The sequence below is a fragment of the Chiloscyllium punctatum genome, chromosome 2 (assembly GCF_047496795.1).
Source record: "Chiloscyllium punctatum isolate Juve2018m chromosome 2, sChiPun1.3, whole genome shotgun sequence".
NCBI classification, from domain to species: Eukaryota; Metazoa; Chordata; class Chondrichthyes; order Orectolobiformes; family Hemiscylliidae; genus Chiloscyllium; species Chiloscyllium punctatum.
The window spans coordinates 54,682,596-54,709,086 of NC_092740.1; the positions used below are offsets into that span (position 1 = coordinate 54,682,596).

Genomic DNA, 26,491 nt, shown 5'->3' on the forward strand with positions numbered 1-26,491 from the left:
TTGCAGAAATAAATTAAATGTAGATCAGACATTTTTAATAAACTGAATCATTTGACATAATTAGCTTTTAAGAACTCTTCCAAACCTATCATTTACAACACTTCAGGAGACTAGATGTTCCCAAGGTAACCAATTACATCAGTATCTCCATAGCAACCAGCCTAGTCACCAGTAAAAGATTGTGTTTTTGTAGCAGGAAAAAGACCAGATAGAAAACAAAAAAAATGCACACGATGTCAGTTATTGCACTTTTATTGAAAAAAATCTAAAGTAGTGGATCTCAGTCATACTTTACAAAGAATTGACTAGTTTTATCTTAATTGTAAGAAGAGGCAAGAAATCTAAATATTTTACATAACCAGTAGGTGGTGCTATGTTTCTTTTGGTTCACAGTTCTCGGGCTGTAACATTCTTATGAAGGCAACACATTTTCAGTTGTGTATACCATTTCCCATTTAATACCAGAAATATCAGATCAAAGTAAGTAATTGACCATTAAACGAATAATGTTCAACTTTGCAGTTTTAGAAATGTATTCAGTTAATGTTATTTGCCTGCATTTTCAATCCACCTAAATCTAGCTTTTAAATGTTATGAAAATCATAGATATGAAACTCTGAAAATTTGTAACTATAATTTTTTTGAAAACAATGTTCAAGATAGAAAATAAATAGTCACATCTTTTTGTTAAACAGTATGGTACTGCCTATCCTGCCTTGTTCAAAAATAATATTAACCTGAAGATTTTTAATACTGCTGAAAAGAGAAACAATGTCAAAGCTTTTGTCTTGCATTCATCAGGTCAGAAATGCAAGATAGCACATTTCAAAGGGAACAGCAATGCAGTATAAATTATTATTCTATTTGAAATTTGTCAATTCTGTGATTCTGTCGTGATGAGTGCAAGACATAAAGCTTTGATTTTGTGTCTTATTTTTCAGCAATAGTGGGGTAATTGTATCAGTGAAAAGGGGTGGAGGTGAATGCTATCGTTTAGTAATCAAAAAAACAAGAAGTCACTATTATCTGTTGATTTGGGCATAGTTTGAAGGCATCAGCAGAACTCTCACTTACCTGTAACAAATCAACATCCTCCGACTGACAGCATATAAAAGGAGCAATGAATAACTGTTAGCTGAAATATTAATGTTTTTCCTCTCACCTGACCTGTTGAGCACTTCCAGAATTATCTAAGTTAAAGATTTCCAGAAACTGCAGCATTTGAGTTTGGACCTATGATGAGGCTTGATTTTTGGGAAGACTATAAAGTAGGATTGCTACTCACCTGGGGCTCCAATCAATAAATAAATCCATCTATAAAATCACTGCGGACTGCATGTATAATTCAGTATATTTTAAATCAATTGTACATATTGAAAGCCTTTTTCCTACATCTCCCTAGGTTATGCACCTTTTGCTCTAATATGGCTTCACTTGTAACCTACAACTAGGTTTCAACCAATAAGCACAGAGTCTGGTGCTAAACAAAAGGTGACAGAATACTGGGAATTAGCTTTATTTTATTTATTATGTAGCAATGCCAGCATTTGTACAACACATTTCATTAATGGAACAATAAAAATTAACTTCGCAAATTTAAAAAGCATTGCAGGTGTACATGACAATGCCATTTTGTGGCACATTGAATTTAAAGTGAAACTGAATTTAAGTTCTTTTTATGGTTACTTCATTGTATTTTTACACATACAACACTAAAAGGAGAACTTAAATATTATTTCACTTGTGTTTTAAACCTACTTTGTGTGACAGAAATATGTAGGTTTATTATACATCATCATGCTGCCAATTTCTACGATATAAGCAAAGTATTTTGCTTCTCACACTAAAATCCACTCCCAAATGCCTGATATGAAGTAAAAATGATTAATATTATCAAAAGTATTCTGTTGTATATACTTTTTTTCTATTTTAGAAGATTTTAGACAAGCATCCACTTACCACTGATGGCATATTCTTTGAACCTGGTGGAATGAGAACCCGGAGGTCAGGTTTCCGGTTGTTCATTCCCAAATTCATGGGAGGGGGTGACTTGGTTTGCATGTTCTTGTTCATACTGCCAGGCGAGACCAGCAGACCTGGCGAATTGCGAGGATTTCCATACCCATTTCCTGTTGCATTAAAGATTCATTATGAGCAACAATGTATTTAATATGTGACATTGTAATCAAGACAAATAAGGAATAAGCAATCAGCAGCTAATCTTCAAATATTTACAGGAAATATACTCAAAAAAATGTTTATTCATCATCTGTTAATTTCCTTAATATCGTAGAAAACATTCATTGTGCGGAGAAATTGTTTCAATGGAATACTCAAATGAAATGATGCTATTGGTCTCTTTGCATTATCAATATCTGAGCATTTATCATGTTTGAAACAACAATTTCAAAGCAGCTCAGAATCCGTTTTATTCATTGTTCTAAGGAAAAGATGAATGATTAAATGACAAATCCCCAGCAAATTCCCCCTTTTAAAAAGTGAGTTTCCAATAGTGTGGTGACGAGATCAAGAGCAAGTAATTTGGATTACTTCCTACCTGATGCATGAAGGTGCTGAATTAATGGTCATAGTTGAAATGGAAATAGTGAAACACTAATAATTATATCTTTCTGGGTAATTAGGTATCTACACCATCTATTAAACCTTTGAAAGCTAGCAGCCTATGATGAGGACATCAGAACTCTGCTTAAACAAAAATACAATAGAAACAAATAAGTATAATTAAAGGAGCATTAATGTGAATGATTTATTAATACAAAACAGGTTCTCTGAAAGAAAGGAGTATCACTTCACTTAGTTAACTGATAAGTGAATGATATGAAAAATGAATCTAATAATGAGGAAAACAATAGCTGCATCACCACACTGCATATAATAAAAATAAACACTTCAGAGAAATTCGCCTGTCTCAAGGAAAAATTGTAGTAGCAAGCATTTGTTGAAAATCAAAGGGCAACAATTAATTCAGACACGACTGACATTTTAAATAATCTGTTACATCAGAACTCTGTTTGTTAGGGACTGACTTGAACTGAAGTAAAAGCCTGAAAAATTTAAACTAATGCAACTGGAAGTTTTCAAATACACAAGTTTGGCACAGTTTAAAAGTCCAATGTTTCATTTTCAAAGGACACTCGAGCAAAAGGTTTAAATAAATTCAAAACCACAAAGATGGGGTAGCAAACAGTCATGCAAATGACAGGTGTAATCCATTGTAAATAAGGTTGAAGGAGAAGGAACAATTTGGAGCATATGCTTAATGAATGCAGACCAAAGGGGTGAATAAGCATAAGCATTCAAATACAAATGCCATTGCAAACAAAGTTGTGACAAGTTGAGAGCGTGGTGCCTGAAAAATACAGCAGTTCAGGCAGCATCCGAGGAGCAATAGAATTGATGTTTCAGGCGTATACACTTCATCAGGAATGAGGCTTGTCAGCCAAGGGGCTGAGAGATAAATGGGAAGGAGGGGGGGTAGGGGAGGTAGCTGAGAATGCAATAAGTAAACTAAGGAGGGGGAGAAGGTCATAGGTTGGAGAGGAGGGTGGAGTGGATAGATGGGAAAGGCAAAGGACAGGTCAAGAGGAGGGTGCCGAGTTGGAGGCTTGGGACTAGGATAATGTGGGGTGAGGAGAAATGAGGAAACTGGTGAAATCCACATTTATCCAGTGTGGTTGCAGGGTCCCAAGGCGGAATATTAGGCTTTCTTCCGCCAGGTGTTGGGTGATAAGGGTTTGGCAATGGAGGCAGCCCAAGGACTGCACGTCCTTGTGGAGTGGGATGGGGAGTTGAAGTGTCAGCCACGGGGCGGTGGGGTTGGTTGGTGCGGGTGTCCCAGAGATGTTCTCTCAAATGATCCGCAAGTTGGCATCCTGTCTCCCCGATGTACAGGAAACCACATCAGGTGCAACAGACACAGTAGATGACATCTGTGGAAGTACAGGTAAATTTCTGTCGGATGTGGAAGGATCCTTTGGGGCCTTGGATAGAGGGGAGAGTTGTGGGGGGGGGGGGGGGGGGGTGATGTGTGTGGGTGCAGGGTTTGCACTTCCTTCAGTGGTAGGGGAAGGTGCTGGGAGTCGGGTGTGGATCTGACGAGGGGGGTCACGGAGGGAATGGTCTCTCCAGAACACTGACAGGGGCAGGGAGGGAAATATATCTCTAGTGGTTGGGTCCATTTGTAGGTGCAGAATGGCGGTTGAAGACACAACGCATACGGAGGTTGGTAGGGTGGAAGGAGAGGACTGAGGGGGTTCTGTCCTGGTTGCGTTGGGAGGGCTAGAGCTCGGGGACAGAAGAGCAGGAAGTGGAGGAGATGTGCTGGAGGGCATCGTCGACCATGTGGAAAGGGAAATTGCAATCTTGCAAGAAGGAAGCCATCTGGGAATTTTTAAGGTAGAATTGGTCAACCTGGGAACAGATGTGGCGGAGGCAGAGGAATTTGGAATAAGAGATGGCATTTTTACAGGAGGTAGGGTGGGAGAAAGTGTAGTCTAGGTTGCTGTGGGAGTTGGTGGGCTTGTAGTAAATGTCCGTGGTTAATCGGTCACCAGAGATCGAGAGATCCAGGAAGGGGAGGGAGGTTTCCGAGATGGTCCAGGTGAATTTGAGGTCGGGGTGAAAGGTGTTAGTCAAGTTGATGAACTGTTCAACCTCCTTGTGGGAGCACAAGGTAGCACCGATACAATCACTGACTTAATGGAGGAACAGGTGGGGGGGTGGTGCCAGTGTCACTGCAGAAGCTGGACTGTTTCACCTACCCAACAAAGAGGCAGGCATAGTCGAGCTCTACGTGGGTGCCCATGGCTATCCCTTTGGTTTGGAGGAAGTGGGAGGATTACAAAGAGAAGTTGTTAAGAGTGAGGACCAGTTCAGCCAGGCGGATGAGGGTGTCAATGGAAGGGTACTCGTTGGGACAATGGAAGGGGAAGAAATGGAGGGCTTGGAGACCTTCGTGTGGCAGATGGATGCGTACAGGGATTGGATGTCCCTGGTGAAGATGAGGTGTTCGGGCCAGGGAAACGAAAGTCTTGGAGGAGGTGAAGGGCGTGAGTGGTGTCCTGGACTGAGGAGGACAGGACAGTGTCAAGATATACAGAGATGAGTTCAGTGGGACAGGAGCAGGTTGAGACAATGGGTCGACTGGGGAAGTCAGGTTTGTGAATGCTCGGTAGGAGATAGAATTGGGCAGTGTGGGTTAATGGATGATGAGGTTGGTGGCTCTGGCTGGGAGATCCCCAGAGGTGATAAGATTGTAGATGGTCTTGGAGACAATAGTTTGTGATAGGAGGTGAGGTCATGGTTAGGGGGGCAGTAGGAGGAGGTGTCTATGAGTTGGTGCCTCCCTTCAGGAAGATTAATTAAAATTTAGGTTTCATCAACAGAGACATAAAGTACAATAGTCAGGATGTAATGACAAGTTTGTAGTAGACAAAGATTAAACTATGTGTCGTGTGCAATTAGTAGTACCGATGACAGAGAGGATTTTAAAGTCAGAGAAGGTAATGCTGTGCAGATTACTCAGAATGATACCAGTAAAGGAAAACTACTGGTAAATGGAAAGATTTGACAAACTGAGATTATTTCCAGTGAGACAGAGAAAACTGTGAAGAGATTTAAACGATTTATTAAAAATATTTTAGTGAATGGAGAAAGAAAATCCCTGTGTTCAGGGATTCAAAGACTGAAGAAGCAGGCTCAGAAAAAAAATCTCTCTGCTGAGCATTGGTGGTGTACAGAATGTTTGGTGGAGACAGTATTTGTGCAGACTCATCTTTTAAAAGAAACGTATGTAAATATTTGAAGCAGAGAAAGATGAAGGATATTGAGGAGATTTCTCATGGTGGATGGCTGCTCCAGCCCTCCTTCTGTGCTGTAACCTCTATAATTCAAAGGATGACTTGTTGAAATTGGGCTCCTCTTCCTGGTACTACAGTTGGTCAGGCATTTCCAGATAGTGATGTACCTGAAGGTTAATGGTAAATTTTCTATACATGCGGTGGAATTTTCCCCTCCCTGTGAGATAAGTATGGTGAAAAAGAAGGATGAAAATGAAAAATCAGATTCTTGATGTTGAAAATAAATGCCCTGATTATCCCCTCAAATGTTAAGCAGAAACATTGGGGTCTCACTCGAGTAGTGACTATTTCATTTCTACACATCTGAATGTGATGCAAGTCACAACTCATTCAATTTATGCGCCATTTACAATTCTCTTCTCCTCTACTGAGAAACTAGAGGTGCAAATTATGACAGGTAAAACAGAGCATGTAACAGGTGGCTTAGGCTGCTGAAAGCTTGTGCTGGTCATTATGTCACTGCTTCTTCTGCACAGCATCCTCCATTGTTACGTTGATCCTTCATCCAAACAACTGTGTATCAGCAAACCACTAGCCTGACCATATCATTATGCCTGCTTTTGGACCAACTTAGCCACCTGGGTGGCATGGTGACTCAGTGGTTGGCACTGCTGCCTCACAGCATCAGCGACCCAAGTTTGGGTGCCTGTCTGTGTGGAGTTTGCACATTCTCTTCGTGTATGCGTGGATTTCCTTCTGGTGCTCCGGTTTCTTCCCACAATCATGAAGATGTACAGGTTAGGTGGATTAGCTGTGGGAAATGCAGGATTACAGGGATAGGGTAGGGTCTGGATGGGTTGCTCTTTGGAGGGTCAGTGTGGATTTGATGGGCAGAATGGCCTACTTCTACACTGTAGGGATTCTATGATTTCACGCCACTAATATTTGGAGCTCAGGGTCACCTAACATGCACGCTCTGCTACACTTTGCAAGTAGGGATAGCTACCCATCTCGTATGCTAACATCGATACAAGCATCTTATCTTACTTTTGTTACGTTCATTGACTTTAATGCTGAGTTACAGTCTGTCAAACTCTGTGGGTAAGTTTGCTTTTTTAGTGCAGAAAAGTGGCAGACAGCTTGTGACAGTGGCTAGCACTGAATTCTTACTTAGACAGAGAGTACACAAGTCCCTGTAAGGCATTGTGCTATATCACATTTGCAGCACGTGGCAGTAGCTTAGATGTCAAATATATTTCATGTGCTTCAAAGAAATGGCACTATGAAAGTCAAAGGAGAACAGTCCTTTCTGGGGCGAAGGGGAATGAAGGCCATTCAGTCAGTACTTCCACAGTCACTCAAGGGGGTTCCACTGAGACATGACGAGGGACACCCTGGAAGTCAAGTGCAAGCACACCTCAGATTCACTCAGTTTGTAGCATTATTAAGACCTCTATCAGGGGGATGTTGTAGGTGTGGCAGCTGGGGGAGGGCTATTTTCCTGCAGTGAGATAAAGGGAGGGATTGCGAATTATGGAGGTTAGTTCAAGAGCACTTGGTGGTCATGCCTGAATGGGATTGATGGTGAAGTGTCCACAGTGACTCTCAGATTTAAAACAGAGATGAGGAGAAATTACTTCTCTCAAAGGGTCATGAATCTTGGGAATTCACTATCCCTGAATGCACTGGATGCTGAGAGAAAGTGAGGACTGCAGATGCTGGAGATCAGAGTCGAAAAGCGTGGTGCTGGAAAAGCACAGCAGGTCAGGCAGCATTCGAAGAGCAGGAGAGTCAATGTTTCGGGCAAATATAAGGAGGAGAAGAGACAGATTTTAAGTTTGTGATGGGTTGAAGAGTTATGGGGACCAGGCAGGAAAGTGGAGCTCAGGTCAAAATGAGATTAGCCATATTTGTATCAAATGGTAGAGTGCACTCAAGGAGTTGAATTGCCTACTCTTGTTCCTATTTCTTATGTTGAGAACTTCAATCAGGATAAAGTTACATTTTAAAATTAGCAAACATCCACCTCTCAAGCTGCAACTGGTGTGAAATTTGACACAATTTCTTCACAGCAGCTACAGTAAAAATTGTATGTCAACATGAGAAGTGCATTACACTGTTCTAATAGACCATTAAAAAACAAAATAATCTGACATTTGCACTGCAATGTTTCTTCTTACATTTTCAAGAATACGTTCCATTCAAATTTCAGAAACTACTAAAGGAACATGTCTGCATTCAGCAATTTAATTCAAATATTTTCAGCCTTTCGCATAGCAACATTTAGAAAGAGCACTCAGAACACATGGTTATGGATTATGAATCAATTCTGCAAACTCCCTTCACAGAATTCAAAGAAAATAAAAGAAAACTACATGTATGTGGTAGTTGACAAAGTTTCCTTTTGCATTTCATCAACTATGCAAACCGCATCCTTCTTACTCAGACTATTGTGGCCTATTTTGAGGCTTGGTGTTCCTCCTCAAGATAATCAATAAAACAGAATGACTTAGTTTGACCTAGAAGCAGAAAGCTTTCCCAAGCTTTTAATGTACAGATTAAAATTTTCCTTCTCAGCTAGTTTAAAATTATAGTGGATCATGAAAATTATAATCTGCAATACATCCATAAGCATAGTATTAGAATTGTTTACCCACTATAAAGCTTAAAAAATTATACATCTAAACTAGACATACTTCCGGACAATTACAGAAGAATGAGGAACACATGTTTTTCTTTATATAAATTCTGATCTTAAAGTCTCATGATTACATTTTCTACATGATGCTAATGGAAGTACTTTATAAAAAGGTTTATTACTAAACAATTGTTTTAATTTAAAATTCTTTATTTATCAGTAATATTTAATTTAATATTGCACAGCGCATGCCATTTGTTTTACTTGATAAAACTGAAGATTTACTGAACTGCATAACAGCTTGTAATGATTAATTTTTTTGCATAAAATGTGGTTTGTGCACAAGCTGCAAATATTAAAGTCCTGATGTGAAATCAGGAAACTATTAAGGATAAACCTCAGTGTGAAGTTCATCCATCAGCAATACCTATCTGCCCACTCAACGTGGTCTAAATAATGACTTTGATAAGTTAAAATCTGATACCTTCAGTAACAAAACATTTTTGTAACTACCAGAAGTAGAGTGCCCTGGTTTTTCATTATGTTTTCAGGGGCATGTGGCTTCCCCAATAGCTCAGCCAGTTTATCCAATGGGAATTAGAGTTAAAAAGAACAGGAAGGTCATCAGTTTTGATGCTTGGACTGTGCTTGCTATTTACCTAATCTCAATGGTATGGCCTTTGACTTTAATAACTTCAGGTAGTGAATGGAAAAGGAAAACAAAATCAGCCAAGTTTTTCCTTGTGCTTTCCATCTAGCAAACTGCACTGTGTGTGTGCGTGCGTGTATGCGTGTGTGTGCGTGTGTAATTGAGTGTGACTGCGGTCATCAGGTGACAGGATGAGGTTTGGCTGTGATACCTGTTTGACTAGTTTGCCAAAACACAGTGCCAAGCTCACTTATGACTGATGACAGCCAGTTGGCTGAAGTGAAAGGACAGTCAGAATCTACGGAGCCATACCACTGCAAGGAATTAATACCTTGAGAAAAGAAATGATAAGAAAACTAGTGGGGAAAAAAATGTAAGAAAAACAAATGAATCAAGGGTACAAGTTAAGTTTCATGAGTAAAATACAAAGATGACAAAAGGTGAGAACAACTCTGTGTGCTTTTGAAAAGTTTAGAAGCTGCTCCAAAAGTTAATGATTGCACAGAGGTTTCTCTCTGAAAAAATGCCGTGAAATAATATCTGCACAAATGTTGATTTCTGTCACATTGTTAAAATGGTAAAAGTATCTGAAGGGCTGTAAATGCCAGCAATGCTCACATACAGTGAACAAATAAAAAAGAAGTTGCTAACAGACAAAAAAATGTCAATGAGTGATGATAAAGACAATAGGGCAGTTGGCCAAAGGTTGGACTTTCACATCCTGATGACCAACATCAGAACAAGTAAACATAGGGGCTCAAAAGGTCAAAATTAGAGGCAAGTGAGTTGGAAGAGATTCCAAAAATTGTTATGGACAAGAATGAAGATTTTAAAATTAAGATGTTTAAATAGGAGTCAATCAAGGTCAACAAACCCATGAGTGATAGCTGAATAGGTCTTGGGATGACTTTGAACATGAGCAGTCAAGTTTTAGATGACTTTACAGTTACAGAGGTTGTAAAATGCAAGACTCACCAGGAGTGTAGGAACAATCAAGTATATATTAGGTTTTCAAGAGCAGATAAGCTGAGGCAGGGCATAGTCAAGTGACGTTGCAGAAGTGGAATAGGTTGTCTTAGCATTGGGACAGATACTCCTTGGCTTCGAATATAGTGTCAAGGTTGTAAGGCATCTGGTCAGTTTCATAATTGCTAGGGAGAGGGATGGTAACAGTAGCTAGTGAATGGATGTCAAACAATCAGTGTGACAATTTAAAGAGGGCTGATGGGTTAAAAGAGCTGACAGTGAGATGAAACTGGAAGTTCTCAAACCGTGTGTAAAAACCAATGTTGAACTTTCAGATGACAACTGTGAGAAGCAGCAAGCAAATAAGAAACAGGAGATAGCCAAGAATTGATCTAATACCTTTAGGTTTTAACTATTGACTCATGGTCTTAGACTTTTATTGCTAGAGATCAAAGACATTAGTCACTGTATATAATATGGATGACTATTAATGATAATATAGTTTCAGAAAAGTATACAGCAGTGATTTCAATTAAAACTAAAGTACAGTATTTATGTTTATAAGTGCCTTAAATTAAAGTCATGAATTTGAATTTCCCTCAAGTATAAATTAGTGTACTTGCAACTTACAGTTATTAAAGGGATTTTCTATCTAAAATATTAGATGAGGAATAAAGGGTGTGGCCAAACAAATTTGTAACTGATGTAATGGAAATTGTGCAGTTCTCAAGAATGTAGCATGAAACTGTACTACTTGAATAACTTCATCAGTTCTAGTGGTCACAAATATAACCCATGGTCAATTTTTTTCCTCTGCTAATATCATTGTCATTAATGGTTACCAAAGGTAAAATAGTAATGCTGTCAGCTATTGGTTTCTGAGAGTGAATGTCTGTTAGATTTGTACAAGTTGTGTTTCTCGAACAGAGAAAATATCACACATTTTGGCTTTTACAGTAAAGTCTTATCAGTGACTGGTTATGTGAAGTGGTTTTAAATATTTTACAGATTTCAAACAGGTCTCCAAAAATTACAACATTTATAGGTGTGATTTGCAAATTATGTGAATACTAAGCTAGTATATTAAAATCTAATATCTTTGATAAGCTGGCAAAGCCAACACTACTTATGTATCATTGCATTGAGTACAGCAAAACAGGGTGGGGAATGACATTAGTCAAACAATGAACATTTTGTTTTAATAAACACTTTGGGAATGTGTAATAGTCTGAAAAACAAACCACTGAATAAGTTGTGTTCAGTCACAGAGAACTAACTGTAGCGGAGTCCACATGCTTTTAATACGCCTATATCTTCCTGTGCCAGAGTGGTAGGATGTGGGTTTGGAGTCACGATTCCTCACACAGTGAGTTCCTGATCCTGCAAGTTCTACTAGGGAGGTGACAAGAACAGTCCAGACACAACCCTACGAATTTGGAGGCAGAAAACAAAAAGAAAACTCATGCTATGCTAAATTCTTGTGTATTCTAGATATCAAGAATAGCAGCAGCACAGCCCTGAGTATATTTCTTTCTTTTTTTATATTCACAATAGTATATTACAGAAAAATAATAATACAAGAAAAGCCAAAAACCAATGTACTATGGAAATATTGGTGCAAAAGGGGGATGCAGAAGCAGAGATGTCTAGGCTCATAAACACAAATGTTTGAAGGCAAAAAAGCCAGTTAATTATGCTGTTTTTTTAAAAAAAACAGACGGGAAAATTAACATTATAAATAGCAGTGTAAGAGTACAAAAACAAGTTAGTTATGCCAAATCTTTGCAAATCACGGGTTAGGTCTCAGCTGGAATATTGCAGCTATTCATTCATGGGATGTAAGCTTCCTTGGCTGGGCTTGCAATTATTGCCATCCCTAATTGCCCTTGACAAAGTGGTTGTGAGCTTTCTTCTCAAACCATTGCAGTCCATTTGGTGTAAGTAAACCTACAACGCCATTAGGGAGGGAGTTCAAGGATGTTAACACAGTGGCAGGAAAGAACAATGTTATGAGAGTACACCTGGAGTTCTGTGCACAATTTTGGTCCCCTGATTTGAGAAAGGATGTAGTGGCATTAGAGGCAGTTCAGAGGAGGTTCACTAGATTGATCCCAGAGATGATGGGTTTGTCATACAAAGAGAGATTGAACAGTTTAGACCTATATCCTCTGGAATTTAGAAAACTGAGGGGAGATCAAATTGAGGTATTCAAGATGATAACATATATGGATAAAATAGATGTGTAGTGATGCTTCCTCATGTGGAATATTCTATGACAAGAAGTCATAAGTCTTAGGATAAGGAATAGCAAATTTACAACAGAGTTGAGGAGAAACTACTCCCAAAGGGTTATGAATTTGTGGAATTCGCTACCCGAAAGTTCTGTGGATGTTGCGAGAGTGAGTAAATTTGAGAAAGAGTTAGACAGATGTTTAATTGGTAATGGGTTGAATGATTATGGGGAGAAGGCAGGAAAATTGGGGTGATGAGCATATCAGTCATGATTGAATGGTGGAGCAGTCTAAATAGGCCAAATGGGCTCTGACACATTATGAACTTACATTTCCAAATTAGTGTGTTCACTCCCATGGAAAGGATCATCAATTTGGTGGTGTTTCCATGTATTTGCTGCCCTGGTCATTCTAGGTGATAGCAGCCGTGGGTTTCAAAGGGGTTGCAAGTGAGCCTACATGGTACTGTTGCTGTGTGGCAGTGGTACAGGGAGTGATTATTTCAGGATGTAGTGCCAATTAAGTGGGCAACTTTGTCCTGAATGGTGGCAAGCTTCTTGAGTGTTGCTGGAGCTGCATATCATCCAGGCAAATGGGGGTTCTTTCATCAGACTCCTGACTTATGACTTATGGTGAACAGGCTCTGGGGAATCAGAAAATGAGTTATTTACTGCAGTATGTCTAGCCTCTGACCTGTTCTTGTAACCACTGTATTTATACAGTGGATCCAGTCCAATTCAGTTTCTGGTCATGATCTGATGCCATGAGACTTCAGGAGGTCCAGAGTTGATATTGAGGACTGTATATTATAATGCTGTCACCTGAGCTGTATCTGTTGAGCTGGGGAGACAAGAGATATCAGGGGTGATAATAGTGTTATCTAGGGTGTTGGCATGTAAAACTTAAAAATGTGTTGCTGGAAAAGAGCAGCATGTCAGACAGCATCAAAGGAGAAGGAGAATCGACGTTTCGGGCATAAGCCCTGAAGAAACGTCGATTCTCCTTCTCCTTTGATGCTGCCTGACCTGCTGCGCTTTTCCAGCAACACATTTTTAAGCTCTGATCTCCAGCACCTGCAGTCCTCACTTTCCCCCTGGTAGAGGTTGTATGTTTAGAAGATGCTGTCAAAAGATCAGGCAGATGACAGATTCCAACAATGGCAGATTCCATTTCCCAAAGGGGAATAGTGAACCAAGTGGGTTCTTATGACAATTGACAATGATTTCATGGTCATCATTAGGTAGTCCCAGATTTTATTGAATCAATTTCCACCAATTTGAACTCAGGTCACCAGAATAATTAAACATGTCTCTGGACTACTGATCCAGTGACAACATCACTACATCCATGTCTTCCCTTCGCGTTGTTTTAATCACCTGTCCAGATGCAATACTATATACCTATGGTACAGGTGGGCCTCAAAGCCAAATCTACTGGCGTACTGTGTCACAAAACCCTCGCCTCCACTGAAAGCATGTGGGAAACCTGGAAACACAGGCAGCATGTCTGTCATTGGGAATTCCATAGTTAGTTTTTCAGCATCTGACTTCTGGGTTATCCATCCAGTTAGCATCAATGATAGCATTTAAAATTAAGTCCAGCATTTACAGAAGAGTACTTGCACATTGAGGCATCGTACCTCAGCTCATTTCTATATACTAAATGAAGGGATCAGGCACACATAATTTTAGTCAAATTTCAACCTCCCCAACATTTCCACCTCTGAATCCCGCCTATTGAGTGCAGCACTCATTTTTGTGATGATCAAAACTAACCAATGTAATTTAATGATTGCAACTTTATTAAGAAATAGCCAGCAATCAATGACTGAATAATTCCATATATCATAAATTGGCAATTGGCTACTTAAAAAGCTTGGTTCCATGATGCTGTAAACATTAGGCCAAATCAGTGTTATGACCTTTTCAATCCACTATCATTCTCCTCACCAGACTGAGAAAATAGTGAGACTGTTCAAATTTACCAAATTAATTTTTCTCTCTAATTATTAGGTGACAAAAATAATCCAAGCAATTAAATTTAACTGAAACCAAGCAAGCAAAATGTTCAAAATGCTTGAGCTTTCATGTCACAATGTCACATTAATGTCTACCTTAAATACAAAATACAGTTATTCAGATGAATTTCAATGTAAGTAGTTAAATTACAATGTACTAAATCAAAACTCATAAGAACTGTATCATGCCGATCACATGAATACATAGCGATTTACATGGATTTAGATTTGTATTATTCTTGCCCAGAAATACAATCCCGAGACTGAATAACATAGTAAGAAAACAGAAATATGATGGTGTTTATAAACTTCTCCAGTCCTGTAATATCTGTGCGCTGAGATTTACAATAACAGAAAGCTCATCACCACTTAATGTGGGTTACTGCAAGTTCAGTGAATAAGAGTCTGCAAGCTCAACACCTAACAAAACTGGCAGTGAAGATGGCTCATTATCTAACCTATTGATGTCACCCTTGTATGTGAATCTTGAGATATCTTTAGACCTTCACTGTTGCTGGATTTTAATGACATGAAAAGTTCTTGGATTTATCCCACTTTTGATTCAATTTAGATGATCTCACACTTTGGACATTGACAGCCATCTGATAGAGTGTTTGACAACTCATTTACTACATCAATATCTTTTATTAATGTTGTGTACCCATCTACACTGCTTACCAAGCCATCAATCTTTGTGTCAACAGCATTCTTCAAGACAAGACTCTTCATTATCTTATCAAAGTCATTAATAATTATAGTGACTAGTTGAACTGAAAACATAAATCCTTGTGAGGCACCACTACTAATCAACACCTTTGAATTTGAATGAGAACATATTACTCCTGTTCTCTGTCTTCTACCGACTATTCCTTACCAGTTCAACCATGTCTTTAAATTAGTATTGCTGAAAAAAAATTGTCCAAATTTTTCACCTTGCACTCATCAAATCAATTGATTCCTGAAGAAAGGCTTATGCCCGAAACGTCGATTCTCCTGCTCCTTTGATGCTGCCTGACCTGCTGCGCTTTTCCAGCAACACATTTTTCAGCACTCATTAAATCAATACAAATGTAAAGGGAAAACAACACTTATATTGTATGAGAGGAGAATGGTGTCTGGTGAGCAAGTAGACTAACTGGTAGAGGTGTTGCAACAGAAAATGTACAAGATAGAGTCATAGAGATATACAGCATGGAAACAGACCCTTCAATCCAACTCGTCCTAAATAAACAGATATCCTAAATAAATCTAATCCCATTTGCTAGTGTTTGGCCAATATCCCTCTAAACCCTTCCTATTCATATACCCATCCAGACGCCCTTTGAATGTTGCAATTGAACCAGCCTCCATCACCTTCTATGGCAGCTCGTTCCATACACCCATCACTATCTACGTTAAAAAGTTGCCCCTTTAGGTCTCTTTTACATCTTTCCTCTCACCTTAAATCTATGCCCTCTAGTTTTGAACTCTATGATTCTTAAAAATGTCTATAAGGTCACTCCTCAGCCTCCAACTCTCCAGGAAAATAGCCCAAGTCTAATCAGTCTCTGGCTATAGCTCAAATTCTCCAACCCTGGCAACAATCCTTTAAACCTTTTCTGAACCCTTTCAAGTTTCAGAACAGAAAGGAGACGACCAGAACTGCATGTAGTATTTCAAAAAATGGCCTAACCATGTCCTGTACAGCTGCAACATGACCTCCCAGCTCCTATGCTCAATGTACTGACCAATAAATGCAAGCATATCAAATGCCTTCTTCATCATCCTATCTATCTGTGACTTCACTTTCAAGGAACTATGAACCTGCACTCCAAGGTCTCTTTGTTCAGCAATACTCTCCTGGACCTTACCATTAAGTGTATACGTCCTGCCGATATTTGCTTTCCCAAAATGGAGGACCTCACATTTATCTAAATTAAACTCCATCTGCCACTCATCGGCCCACTGGCCATCTGATCAAGGTCCGTTGTACTCGGAGGTAACCTTCTTTGCTGTCCACTACACCTCTAATTGTAGTGTCATTTGCAAACTTACTAACCGTACTTCCTATGTTCAAATCCAAATTATTTATATCAATGACAAAAAGCAGTGGGCCCAGCACCGATTCTTGTGGCACACCACTGGTCACAGGTCTCCAGTCTAAAAAGCAACCTTCCACCAACACCCTTTCTCTTCTACCTTTGAGCCAGTTCTGTATTCAAACAGATAGTTCTCCCATTATTCTGTGTGACCTAACCATGCTAATCAGTCTACCATGAGGAACCTTGAAATCCTTATTGAAGTCCATATGGATCACATCCACTACTCTGTCCTCATCAATCCTCTTTGTTACTTCTTCAAAAAACTTAGTCAAGTTAGTGGGATACAATTTCCCACACACAAAGCCATTTTGACTATCCCTAATCAGTCCTTGCCTTTCCAAATACATGCACATCCTGTTCCTCAGGATTCCATCCAACAACTTGCCTACCACTGGTGTCAGGCTCAACGATCTATAGTTCCCTGGCTTTTCCTTACCACCTTTTTTAAATACTGGCACAACGTTGGGCAACCTCCAGTCATCTGGTACCTCACCTGTGGCTATCGATGATAGAAATATTTCAGCAAAGGGCCCAGCAATCTCTTCCCACAGAAATGATAGCTGATGGTTATCTACCAAGCTTTGTTTAAATATTACATTTTCAACTGGACAGGTTAATTTTGATTGGTCAAGACAAACAAAAAGAGCATTTCCATGAGCTACTTCTGTTCAAACTCAACAAAACCTTTGACAGTATTCTGTGGCTCTTTTCTTAGGATAATACCTTGACCAACCAGAGTCAACCTGCCTAGTTTAAATTTTAAACAAAGCTTGTTAGTTAACTGCTGGTCAGTAATTACGAGTACACTCTCCTTGGCAATATTTCTACCACCAATAAGTGTCCCTTTACATTTGCATTCCTCACAAATGTCCCGATGAATGCAAGACAATAAAACAATTCTCAAATGTCTTTATTTCCATGATCTTTAATTTTAATTAACTGCCTATTGTGTTGAATCATTCCAAATTGTTTCTACATGTTCATATAATCTACATCCATAATCTTATCCTATGGCCTTTAGTTACTTCCGTGAAACATTCAATTATAATCATTAGGTATGATCTATCCTTTACAAATCCACGTTGTCACTCTCTAATCAATTCAAATTACTCTGAGTATTCAGATGCTTTATCCTCAATTACAGATTCCAATAACATGATGAAATGGATGGCTGAGCAAACTGTTCTTTCATGTTTAGATATGGAATTGAGTCTAGCCTAAACTAATGATAACTACTTTGCTGGGTGCAAGTGTCTCAATAAAATTGGATATTCTTAATGTCATGAGTACATTTTCACATCACAAACCTGGTCAGAATTTCAAAGAATGACTATAATTGCCAAATCTATAACTGATGCAACTCACTGAGCAAAGGTGTGGTGAACAAATAGATATGACAGATTAGACAATAGACAATAGGTGCTGGAGTAGGCCATTCTACCCTTCGAGCCTGCACGACCATTCAATATGATCATGGCTGATGTTATGTGCTGAGGTAACTTAGAAAAGGTGAGTTCAAGCAGAATATTTTACTTCCTTATTTTCCCAGAATGAATCGTCAAGAACTGACAGAGATCATGTCAAGCCAGGGCAATCCTCAAATAACAGAACTGAGGTACAGAACATGTTAGTATCACCAATAATGCAGTATTTGAAAGTAAGAGTCCAAATCAACATGTTGAAGTAAAAGCTCAAAATACTTCATCAAAAACGTACAAGCAGATTGAGAATAAAACAAAACTGTTGACACAAACTGAAGATGCTATCCATACAACAAAGAAGGCCACCATTGAGAAGGGATAATGTAATATTTCGAAATTTGCAGATGACACAAAGCTGGGTGGAAGGGTGAGCTGTAACAAGAATGAGAAATGTTGCGATGTAATTCGGACAGTCTGAATGAGCAGGAAAATGCATGGCCGATGCAGTTTTATGTGGATAAATGTGAAGTTGTCCACTTTGGTAGCAACAATAGGATGGCAGATTATTACAGTTAAACTGAGAGAGAGGAATGTTTAATGAGATCTGGTGTTCTGGTGCATCAGTCACTTAAAGTAAGTGCACAGGTTGGGTAGACAGTATGTTGATCTTAACAGTAAAAGGATTTGAATAAAGGAACAAGGATGTCTTGCTGTAATTATACAGGACATTGGACAGGCCACACCTGGAATATGGTGAACAGTTTTGACCTCCTTATCTGAGGAAGGATGTCCTTGCTTTACAGAGTGCCAGAAAGGTTCACCAAATTGATTTCTGGGATGGCAGGACTAGTGTATGAGAAAACATTGAATTAGTTCGGACTGTATTCATTGCAGTTTAAGCGAATGAGTGGAATCTCATAGAAACCTATAAATTAGGAGCAGGAATGATTTTCCCAATGGTGGCAGAATCCTAAACAATGGCTCATAGTTTAAGGATAAAATGACTGAGATGAGGAGAAATTTCTTCAGCCAGAGCAGTGTGCCTGTGAAATTCACTACCACAGAAATTGAATGAGGCCATTATGTTCTGTCGAGAAGGAGGTAAATATAACTCTTGTGACTAAAGGGTTCAAGGGAATATGGGGAGAAGCCAGGATTAGGGTTTGAACTTGATGATTAGCATGATCAAACTGAAAGGCGGAGCAGGCTTGGTGGGCCAAATGGTTTACTCCTGTTCCTATCTTCTGTGTTTCTCTGAATGACCAATGTCCAAAAACCTATTCTATTGCAAGGAAGGATCTGCCCGTTTCAGCAGGAAAGACATCTTGTGAAGGAATTCAAAGAGGTTAAAGGCCCTTTTAGTACTGAAAAGAAGTAATTGTCTGTTTCAGCAGGAAAGATGCTCTCCCCAAAGGAAACACAAATGTTTAAACATCGTCCAATTTAAAAGGATCCTATGTACCTCGGAATATTATGAAGCAAATCAAACCAGAGATCAATAGACTTCCAAATTTAAAGAAAATGTGCTGTGGAAAAGTAATAAAAGCTCCAGCTCACCTCTGTTTGTAAACTCAAAGACTTGGGGGTGGGGTGGGAGGCGGGGTGGGGAGAGATAAGGTTGTGATAAATGAAATTATTTGCACAAATGTATAGTAATAATATTTGGAAAAAGCTTGGACAAAATGTTATTTGTGGATGCGAAACTTTGGAATGCCAGAAACACCACCTACTTGACAACGTCAATGGACTTGAAGGCAGAATAACATATCGTCTCTGTGAAGTCACACCTCAAAGTCTCTGTAATAATGTCTATTCTATCAATGAAACCTGGAACTAGTTGTTAATTTGCAATAAACTCTCTCTCTCATTAACGAGACTTGTAGTTAATAAGATGGTTATCCTTTACCACAATAGTCCAAACAGGCTCTATAGTTTCCCACACTTAAAAAGAATTAAAGATCTAATCTCATGAATGTGTTATTTTAACACCACTATAACCCTTTAAAAACAGGAATCACGGACCAATTCTTTGGCAAACAGCATACATCATGTGATACTATTTGACCAATCAGAAGATAAAAAATATACCAAGGATCGAGCCTAATTTTTTCATAAACTTGTCAGCATAAAACTCAATGATGTATGATCATGAGGTCCGCTGGCAAATTATTTACCACATATATAAGGATTCCATGATAGCTACTTGTAACAAATTGAAATAAGAGAAATAATCAATTATTCAATATAAAGGAAACTTTGTATAAAGCATTGAATCTGCTGAACCAAGTACCTTTGTATTCTATTTAAGTTATTTGTCACTGTTTCACTAACATTAAGAATCTAATTTATATATTGTTAAAATAGTAAATATGAAACAGTCTATCTTTATACTATTTCCTTCTTTGCAGTTCACCTATTCTTCAAGTTTTAACTTGTTCAAATCATCAATTTCTTCACAAACTGCTATTTTCTTTGGTAAAGCTGACTTTAATATGGCAAATAAAATGCTATCTGGTTTTATAAATAGAAAGTTGACAAGAACTATGAATAAGGTTTTCCTTTTCTAAAATCAATGTACCAAGATTAGAGTTAGCACATCACATGCCAGTAACTGAAAAGAACATACTTTCCAAGTTAAAACTATGGTGTTCTGCCAAAGAAAATGGTTCTATCAATGCAGACTGCCAACATACAGTAGGCATTAGCAATAAAGCACTAATTTAAATAAAATGTAAAATGGATGTTAGAATTTCCATTAATCACAACAAGCAAATTCTCTAAACTACTTTTAACAAACAAAATGCACTGTTCAAAAGATTGTTTCATTTGACTTTACTCGTCAAACAATTTTAAAGCTAAATAAGTACTGAGCTCATTCTGTTTTAAAAGACAAATGAAGAAGAAACATTACTTTTCATGCTTCCTGTAGAAAACTAGTGGACACAAGACTGATTGAAAATTTTACATTCTCTTAACGTGACATCAGAGCAGACAGTGAAGTCCCCTGAGGACCATTCACTCCCACAGCCCTTTCTGCCCTTTGACACTGCAGGCAATACAAGTAAGTCTCATTTGGCTATTCCACTAGATTTTTAAAATTAAACTGCTGTTATTTTCCAATACATATTTAATGAGAAACAATACATTAATAATCAACTTTAATTATGCTTTCAGGGACTTCACTCATTTCCAGATAGCTTTTTATTATGTCTGACTGTAGGCTTACACTCAATATGTGAAAAAGTTTATAGTTTGAGCTGGAGCTTGTGCAAAATAAGAGTTTATCTGCATCTTGTAGCATTGTAATTCTCTTCAATCCATAATACATTACCTTAATGTCAAAAGTTGACACGGCCTTTAATCAAAATACATGTTATATGAAGAAAAAAATGTAACAGACTTGTTAAGCTAATAGTTGTTAACAAAAAACACTCTTGTAAACCTATTGTTTTTATTGGCTCATGATTGTGATTCATTGTGTTTTATAATCTATGATACAGAACTGTAGACAATACATGTGAACTTTTGTGGTAAAGGCAAGAAAGCACCACCTAGTTTACAGACTAGGCAGAAATACAACTTAACAATGGAAATGTTTTACTGTACTTTTCATTGCAGAAACAGTTCTAAATCCTATAGCACCATTGTTCATTACTTTTATATTTCAAACATTTAACTGTAAAAGGATATTTATGGTATACTTTTCTCATCAAAATTTTTCTCTTTTTTGGTCATCCCAGCACATATTAGATGCAGCCAAGAACACAAATATGCAAGTTGTCTCTGCTGCCTACCAACACTGCCTTTAGCCAGTTAAGAGGAGGCATGTGAAAATAGCCCAGGGTCAGCTGTCTTGCCAACGTTCCCACCCTCCCACCATTGGAAAAATGCCCAGATTTGTGAACATGTTGAAAATGCTGTGATTGAGATTTATGATAGAAAAATGAAACAAAGATTAAAAATGCACTTGCACATATGCAATAGAATTTCTGATGACATACATCAAAACATGCTATATTCTTCGATCAAAATAAGTGAACCACATTAGAAACGAATGGCATTTGCCAGCTCTGGGACAGTGCTTCATTCAATGGTTTCTGTTCGCAATATGTTTGAGATTAGTAAATTAGCAGAACTGAGTTCAAATCTTCAGCCCATTTTTTAAAAAGTTCAATTGTGGGATGGGGGCATCAATGGCTGGCCAATATTTATTGCCCATCCCTAGTTGTCCTTGAGGAAGTGGTGATGAGCTGCCTTCTTGAACTGCTGGAGTCAATGCGCAGTAATTGGATCCACCATGCTCTCAGGGAAGGAATTGAGGATATTGACCAGTGGCAGTGAAGAAACAGTGAAATATTTTCAAGTTAGGATGGTGAGTGGCTTGGAGGGAACTTGCAGGTGAAGATATTCCTGCCCTTGGCCTTCTAGATAGAAGATGTTGTGGGTTTGGAATTTGTTGACCAAGGACCAGTGCATCTTGTACACAGTACACACTGCTACGACTGAGCATTGGTGATGGAGGAATGAATGCTTATGGGTTTGGTGCTTTATCCCGGATGGGTGTTCTTGAGTATTGTTGTAACTTTATTCACCAGGTAAGTGGGAAATATTCCATCATGCTTTTGAATTATGCCTTGTAGATTGTGGCAGGGTTTGGAGAGTCAGGTGGTGAGTAACTCGCTGCAGTATTCTGAGCCTCCAACCTGCTTTTATAACCAGTGTGTTTATGTGGTGAGTCCAGTTGAGTTTCCATTCAATGGTAACTCCCCAGGATGTCGATACAGAGGTAATACGATTGTCAGAGGGGTAGTGGTTAGATTGTCTCTTATCGGTGATCATCATAGCCTGGCATTTGTGTCGCATGTAAGTTACTTGCCACTTGTCAGTCCAACCCTGGATATTGTCCAGACAATGTTGAACTGCTTCAGTAGCCATGAGGAGTCATGAATGGTGCTGAACATTGCACAATCATCGGTGAACATCACCACTTCTGACCTTCTGGTAGAGGGAAGATCATTGATGAAGCAGCTGATGGTGGTTGGGCTTCAGACACGACCCTGAGAAATGCCTGTAGAAACTGTCCTGGAGCTGAGATGACTGACCTCCAACAACCACAACCATCTCCCTATGTGCCAAGTACGATTTCAACCAACGGACAGAGTTTGACCCTGCTACATTTCGATTCCAGTTTTGTTCCAGTGATGCCACACTCACTTTATGTTCAAGACTGTCACTGTCATCTTATCCCTAGTATTCAGCTCTTTTCTCCACATTTGAACTCAGGTTATATTGAGTCTGGAGTAAATGGTCCTGGTGAACCTAAACTGGGCATCAGTGAGCAGATTACTGCTGAGGACTTGCTCGTTGTTAGCACTGTTGATGTCACCTTCCATCACTCTAGGATTTGAGCTCCTTTATGTGTACAGGACATACCTGGGTAACTTTTTACATTACTGGGTAGATGCTCATGCAATAATTGTACTAGATCAGCCTGGCTAGGGAAGCAGCAAGCTCTGGAGCTTAAGTCTTCAGTACTATTGCCAGAATGTTGTCAGGGCCCAAATCCTTTATAGCATTCAATGGCTCCAACCATTTATTCATTTCCCATGGAGTGAATTGAATTGGCTAAAGACTGGTGTCTGTGATTCTGGGGACTGCAGGAGGCCGAGATAGATCATCCGCTTGGCACTTCTGGCTGAAGATTGCTGGAAATGCTTCAACCTTGTCTTTTGCATTGATGTGTTGGGCATTGGGGATGGGTTATTTGTGGAGATTCCTCTTCCAATGAGTTGTTTAATGGTCCACCACCACTGGATGTGGCAGGACTAGAGCTGAGATCTGATCTGTTTGATTGTGGGATTGCTTAGCTATGATTTGCTGCTTAAGCTGTGGTGTTTTTTTTTACTGCTTCTTTGCAGTGCTGTGCATTTGGATTTTTAAAAAAAATTATTCACATGTTGAGGGTATTACTGGCTAGGAGCATTTATTGCCCCTCCCTAACTGCCCAGAGGGCAAGGCTTTGTTGTACCATACTATCGTGCTGCAAATGTCTTGGTATTCTGAAGCATAAAGTCAAATTCTAATTACATGCATTTCCCTTAAAACAGAATTGCTAAAAATAAAACTGTCAAAACTTCAGATGAATTAAGTGCTAAGATAATTAAACAGTGTTGTACCTGCACTGGTGCCTGCACCAGTTGTTGCGAGGTCCCCACCCAACAGGCCACCTAAAATTGAAAACATACGTTTTGATTAGGAACAATGACAGGAAAAAAAAACACAGCAGACCTAGGGTGAACACTATTAATAGAGTAACTTAATAATATAAAGCCAGAGTTAAAATGGTATGTCTCCAACAGGCTGATGATATAAGTCTGATGTATGAATAAAGAGATTTAGCATGTTTTCCACTTTTGAATGCTAGTTTGCTTCTCATTTTCAACTTACACTAGCTAGCATCAATACAAAAACACAGCCAAATAGAAAAGTCACTCCCCATCAGTACACTAACTCTCCTTCTGCAAGTCCTCTGTTATGCTTCCTTGTAGTGATACCAGAAATCTGGATCCCTCGTGGTCCAGGCTAAAGCTTCAGAGGTACTTGGAGATGACTAGCTCCCAGACATGCAGTGGTTAGGCCCACCAACATGTATGCCAGGGCATGTCTACATGAACCAAACACCTCGCTATGGGTGAATAAATTGATTCTCTTGTGGATACCTTAGGAGAGTGCCCTGGAGAGAACACACTGATTTCACTGCAGAGCATTAATACAGCAAGGGAGACTCCAGTGGCAAGTGACAGGCCCAACTCCAACTCCAACAGAGCAGTGGATGGAATATATGCATCTCTGATAGTGACAGAGACCACTGTGTCAATTCCCATCCATCTTAAGTCAGGCAGACCCTGATTAATAAAAAGCTGACCTGCCATGGTCCATCTTCTCAATAACTGCTTGGTGCTTCAACCAGTGAACAGAATTCAACACACCAGGCAAACAAATGAAAAGAATGAAAACACCAATTTTTCAAATTGAAAGCTGCAGTGTCAGGACGTACATGCACTGATAGGACTGATAATAACTTCTGGCTGATTGGAATCATATATGGGACACTATGGAACATGACAGGCTGAATACTAACATAGATTCCCTACAAGAGACCAGACTTGCCAAGAACTGATCACTGACAGATAAATATTATGCAGACATTTAGCAAGGGGAAGAATTCAGAGGAAAAGCTTGAGCAAGGGGTAGGATGCCCTTAATGCTACAGCCTCCACAGAATTTAATTATCCATATGGTAAGCAGTGATATAAATTGGAATTTGGTTTTGCTGTACAGAATAAATTACAGGAAAATTAGAAGAAATCTCCAGTCATAGCTTTAAAAATGACAATCAGTAGGAACTAATAATCCAATGGCCTCGCAGACAAATCTATGGCCAGATTAAACAAGGGTGAAACTATAGCCAGTCTTCAACGCATTTCAGAGAAGTGCAGAAGCACTTTGAGGTAAAAGCTACATTGATCTGAAACACTAATCAGATCTAGCAGTTCAATCACTGGTTGTATCATTTGACAATCAACTGTAGAAATGCTACCAAGTAGATTTCAGCCAGAAAGTAACTGGACATCAAAGGTTCCATGAAAATGTTGAAATTCTTGGAAGGGCATGAGTATATCTTAAAAATAGCATATATATAGGCCAGGAAAGGCAGATGAAAGCTAATAGCTCACAGCTCTGAGTGAGTGTTGCTGTATAGCAAGTGGACACCATGAGGCACAGCTACATAAGAGAAATCAAGGGCAATGTAAATAATTTAAATGGAGGTTGGACCACCAGAAACATTGCCAAGTAGGAATTAAAGTGAAAAGGGGACAATTTGGAAGCCTAAGCAGGTAGGGTCCAATAAAAGAATGTAAGGAGACTATTAACACTACAATAAGAGTGAGTGTTCCTTAACTGAAGTCATGGTTATGGCAGGAAAAAAATATTAAGGTCACTGAAACCAAGATTTCTTTGGAGAAGCTGTTAAAGCAAATGGGAATCCTCATTCAGTAAAGCTATGAGAATAATGGGGATCAGTTAATAGGCTGTGGAAGATGGAAATCCTTCATTTTAGATGCAATCCCTCCAGGGAAGCAGCACGGCTATACTGCACAGTTAAAAGTAGTTAAGATAAGGAAATTTGATAAGGTTGTGATACAGTAGATGTAGAAGTCAACATTGATATAATGTAGGATTAAAAAGTCTTTAAAGCACAGACAGTAAAGCATTGTTGACGCACTGCAGAATTATAAAACTTAAGGCAAGAAGAATAAATAATTACATTTGGAAAATGCCAGCCGAAATAAGACTTCAGTACAGAGACAGGCCAGACAGATCACAAACTAGACATCTTGGAGAAAACAAAATATTTTCCAAACATGACACTACATTTGCAGCTGAACAGTGAACACACTTTTGTATTGAATTGGGACTATAGCTGGTGACATTTTAAAGATGATAAATTTGATGGAAGTTCCATGAGCTTTTGGCATAAATGTTAATCTTGGAACAAACAACATTTATGAAAGGGTAAGATTTAACAGAAAGATTCAATGCCCAAGTGAAATCTATTGATAATTTCATAAATGACCTCTTCAGATTTATGGGAAATTGTGCCAATG

At 38.9% G+C, this 26,491-nt stretch overlaps 1 protein-coding gene across 13 annotated transcripts in view; it reads right to left on the minus strand.

Annotated features, from left to right (window-relative positions):
* mef2cb (myocyte enhancer factor 2cb) overlaps positions 1-26,491 on the minus strand; it is a 239,365-nt gene that overhangs the window by 15,539 nt on the left and 197,335 nt on the right. For 7 of the 13 annotated variants that reach the window (XM_072582845.1, XM_072582844.1, XM_072582848.1 and 4 more), the window contains exons 7-9: positions 23,999-24,049; positions 1,960-2,129; positions 1,075-1,098 (exon numbers count right to left, since the gene is read on the minus strand). In XM_072582845.1, coding sequence (XP_072438946.1) covers positions 1,075-1,098; positions 1,960-2,129; positions 23,999-24,049 — 245 coding nt within the window. The remainder of the gene's footprint in view (positions 1-1,074; positions 1,099-1,959; positions 2,130-23,998; positions 24,050-26,491) is intronic. The other 6 variants (XM_072582856.1, XM_072582854.1, XM_072582851.1 and 3 more) reach the window with 1 other exon arrangement.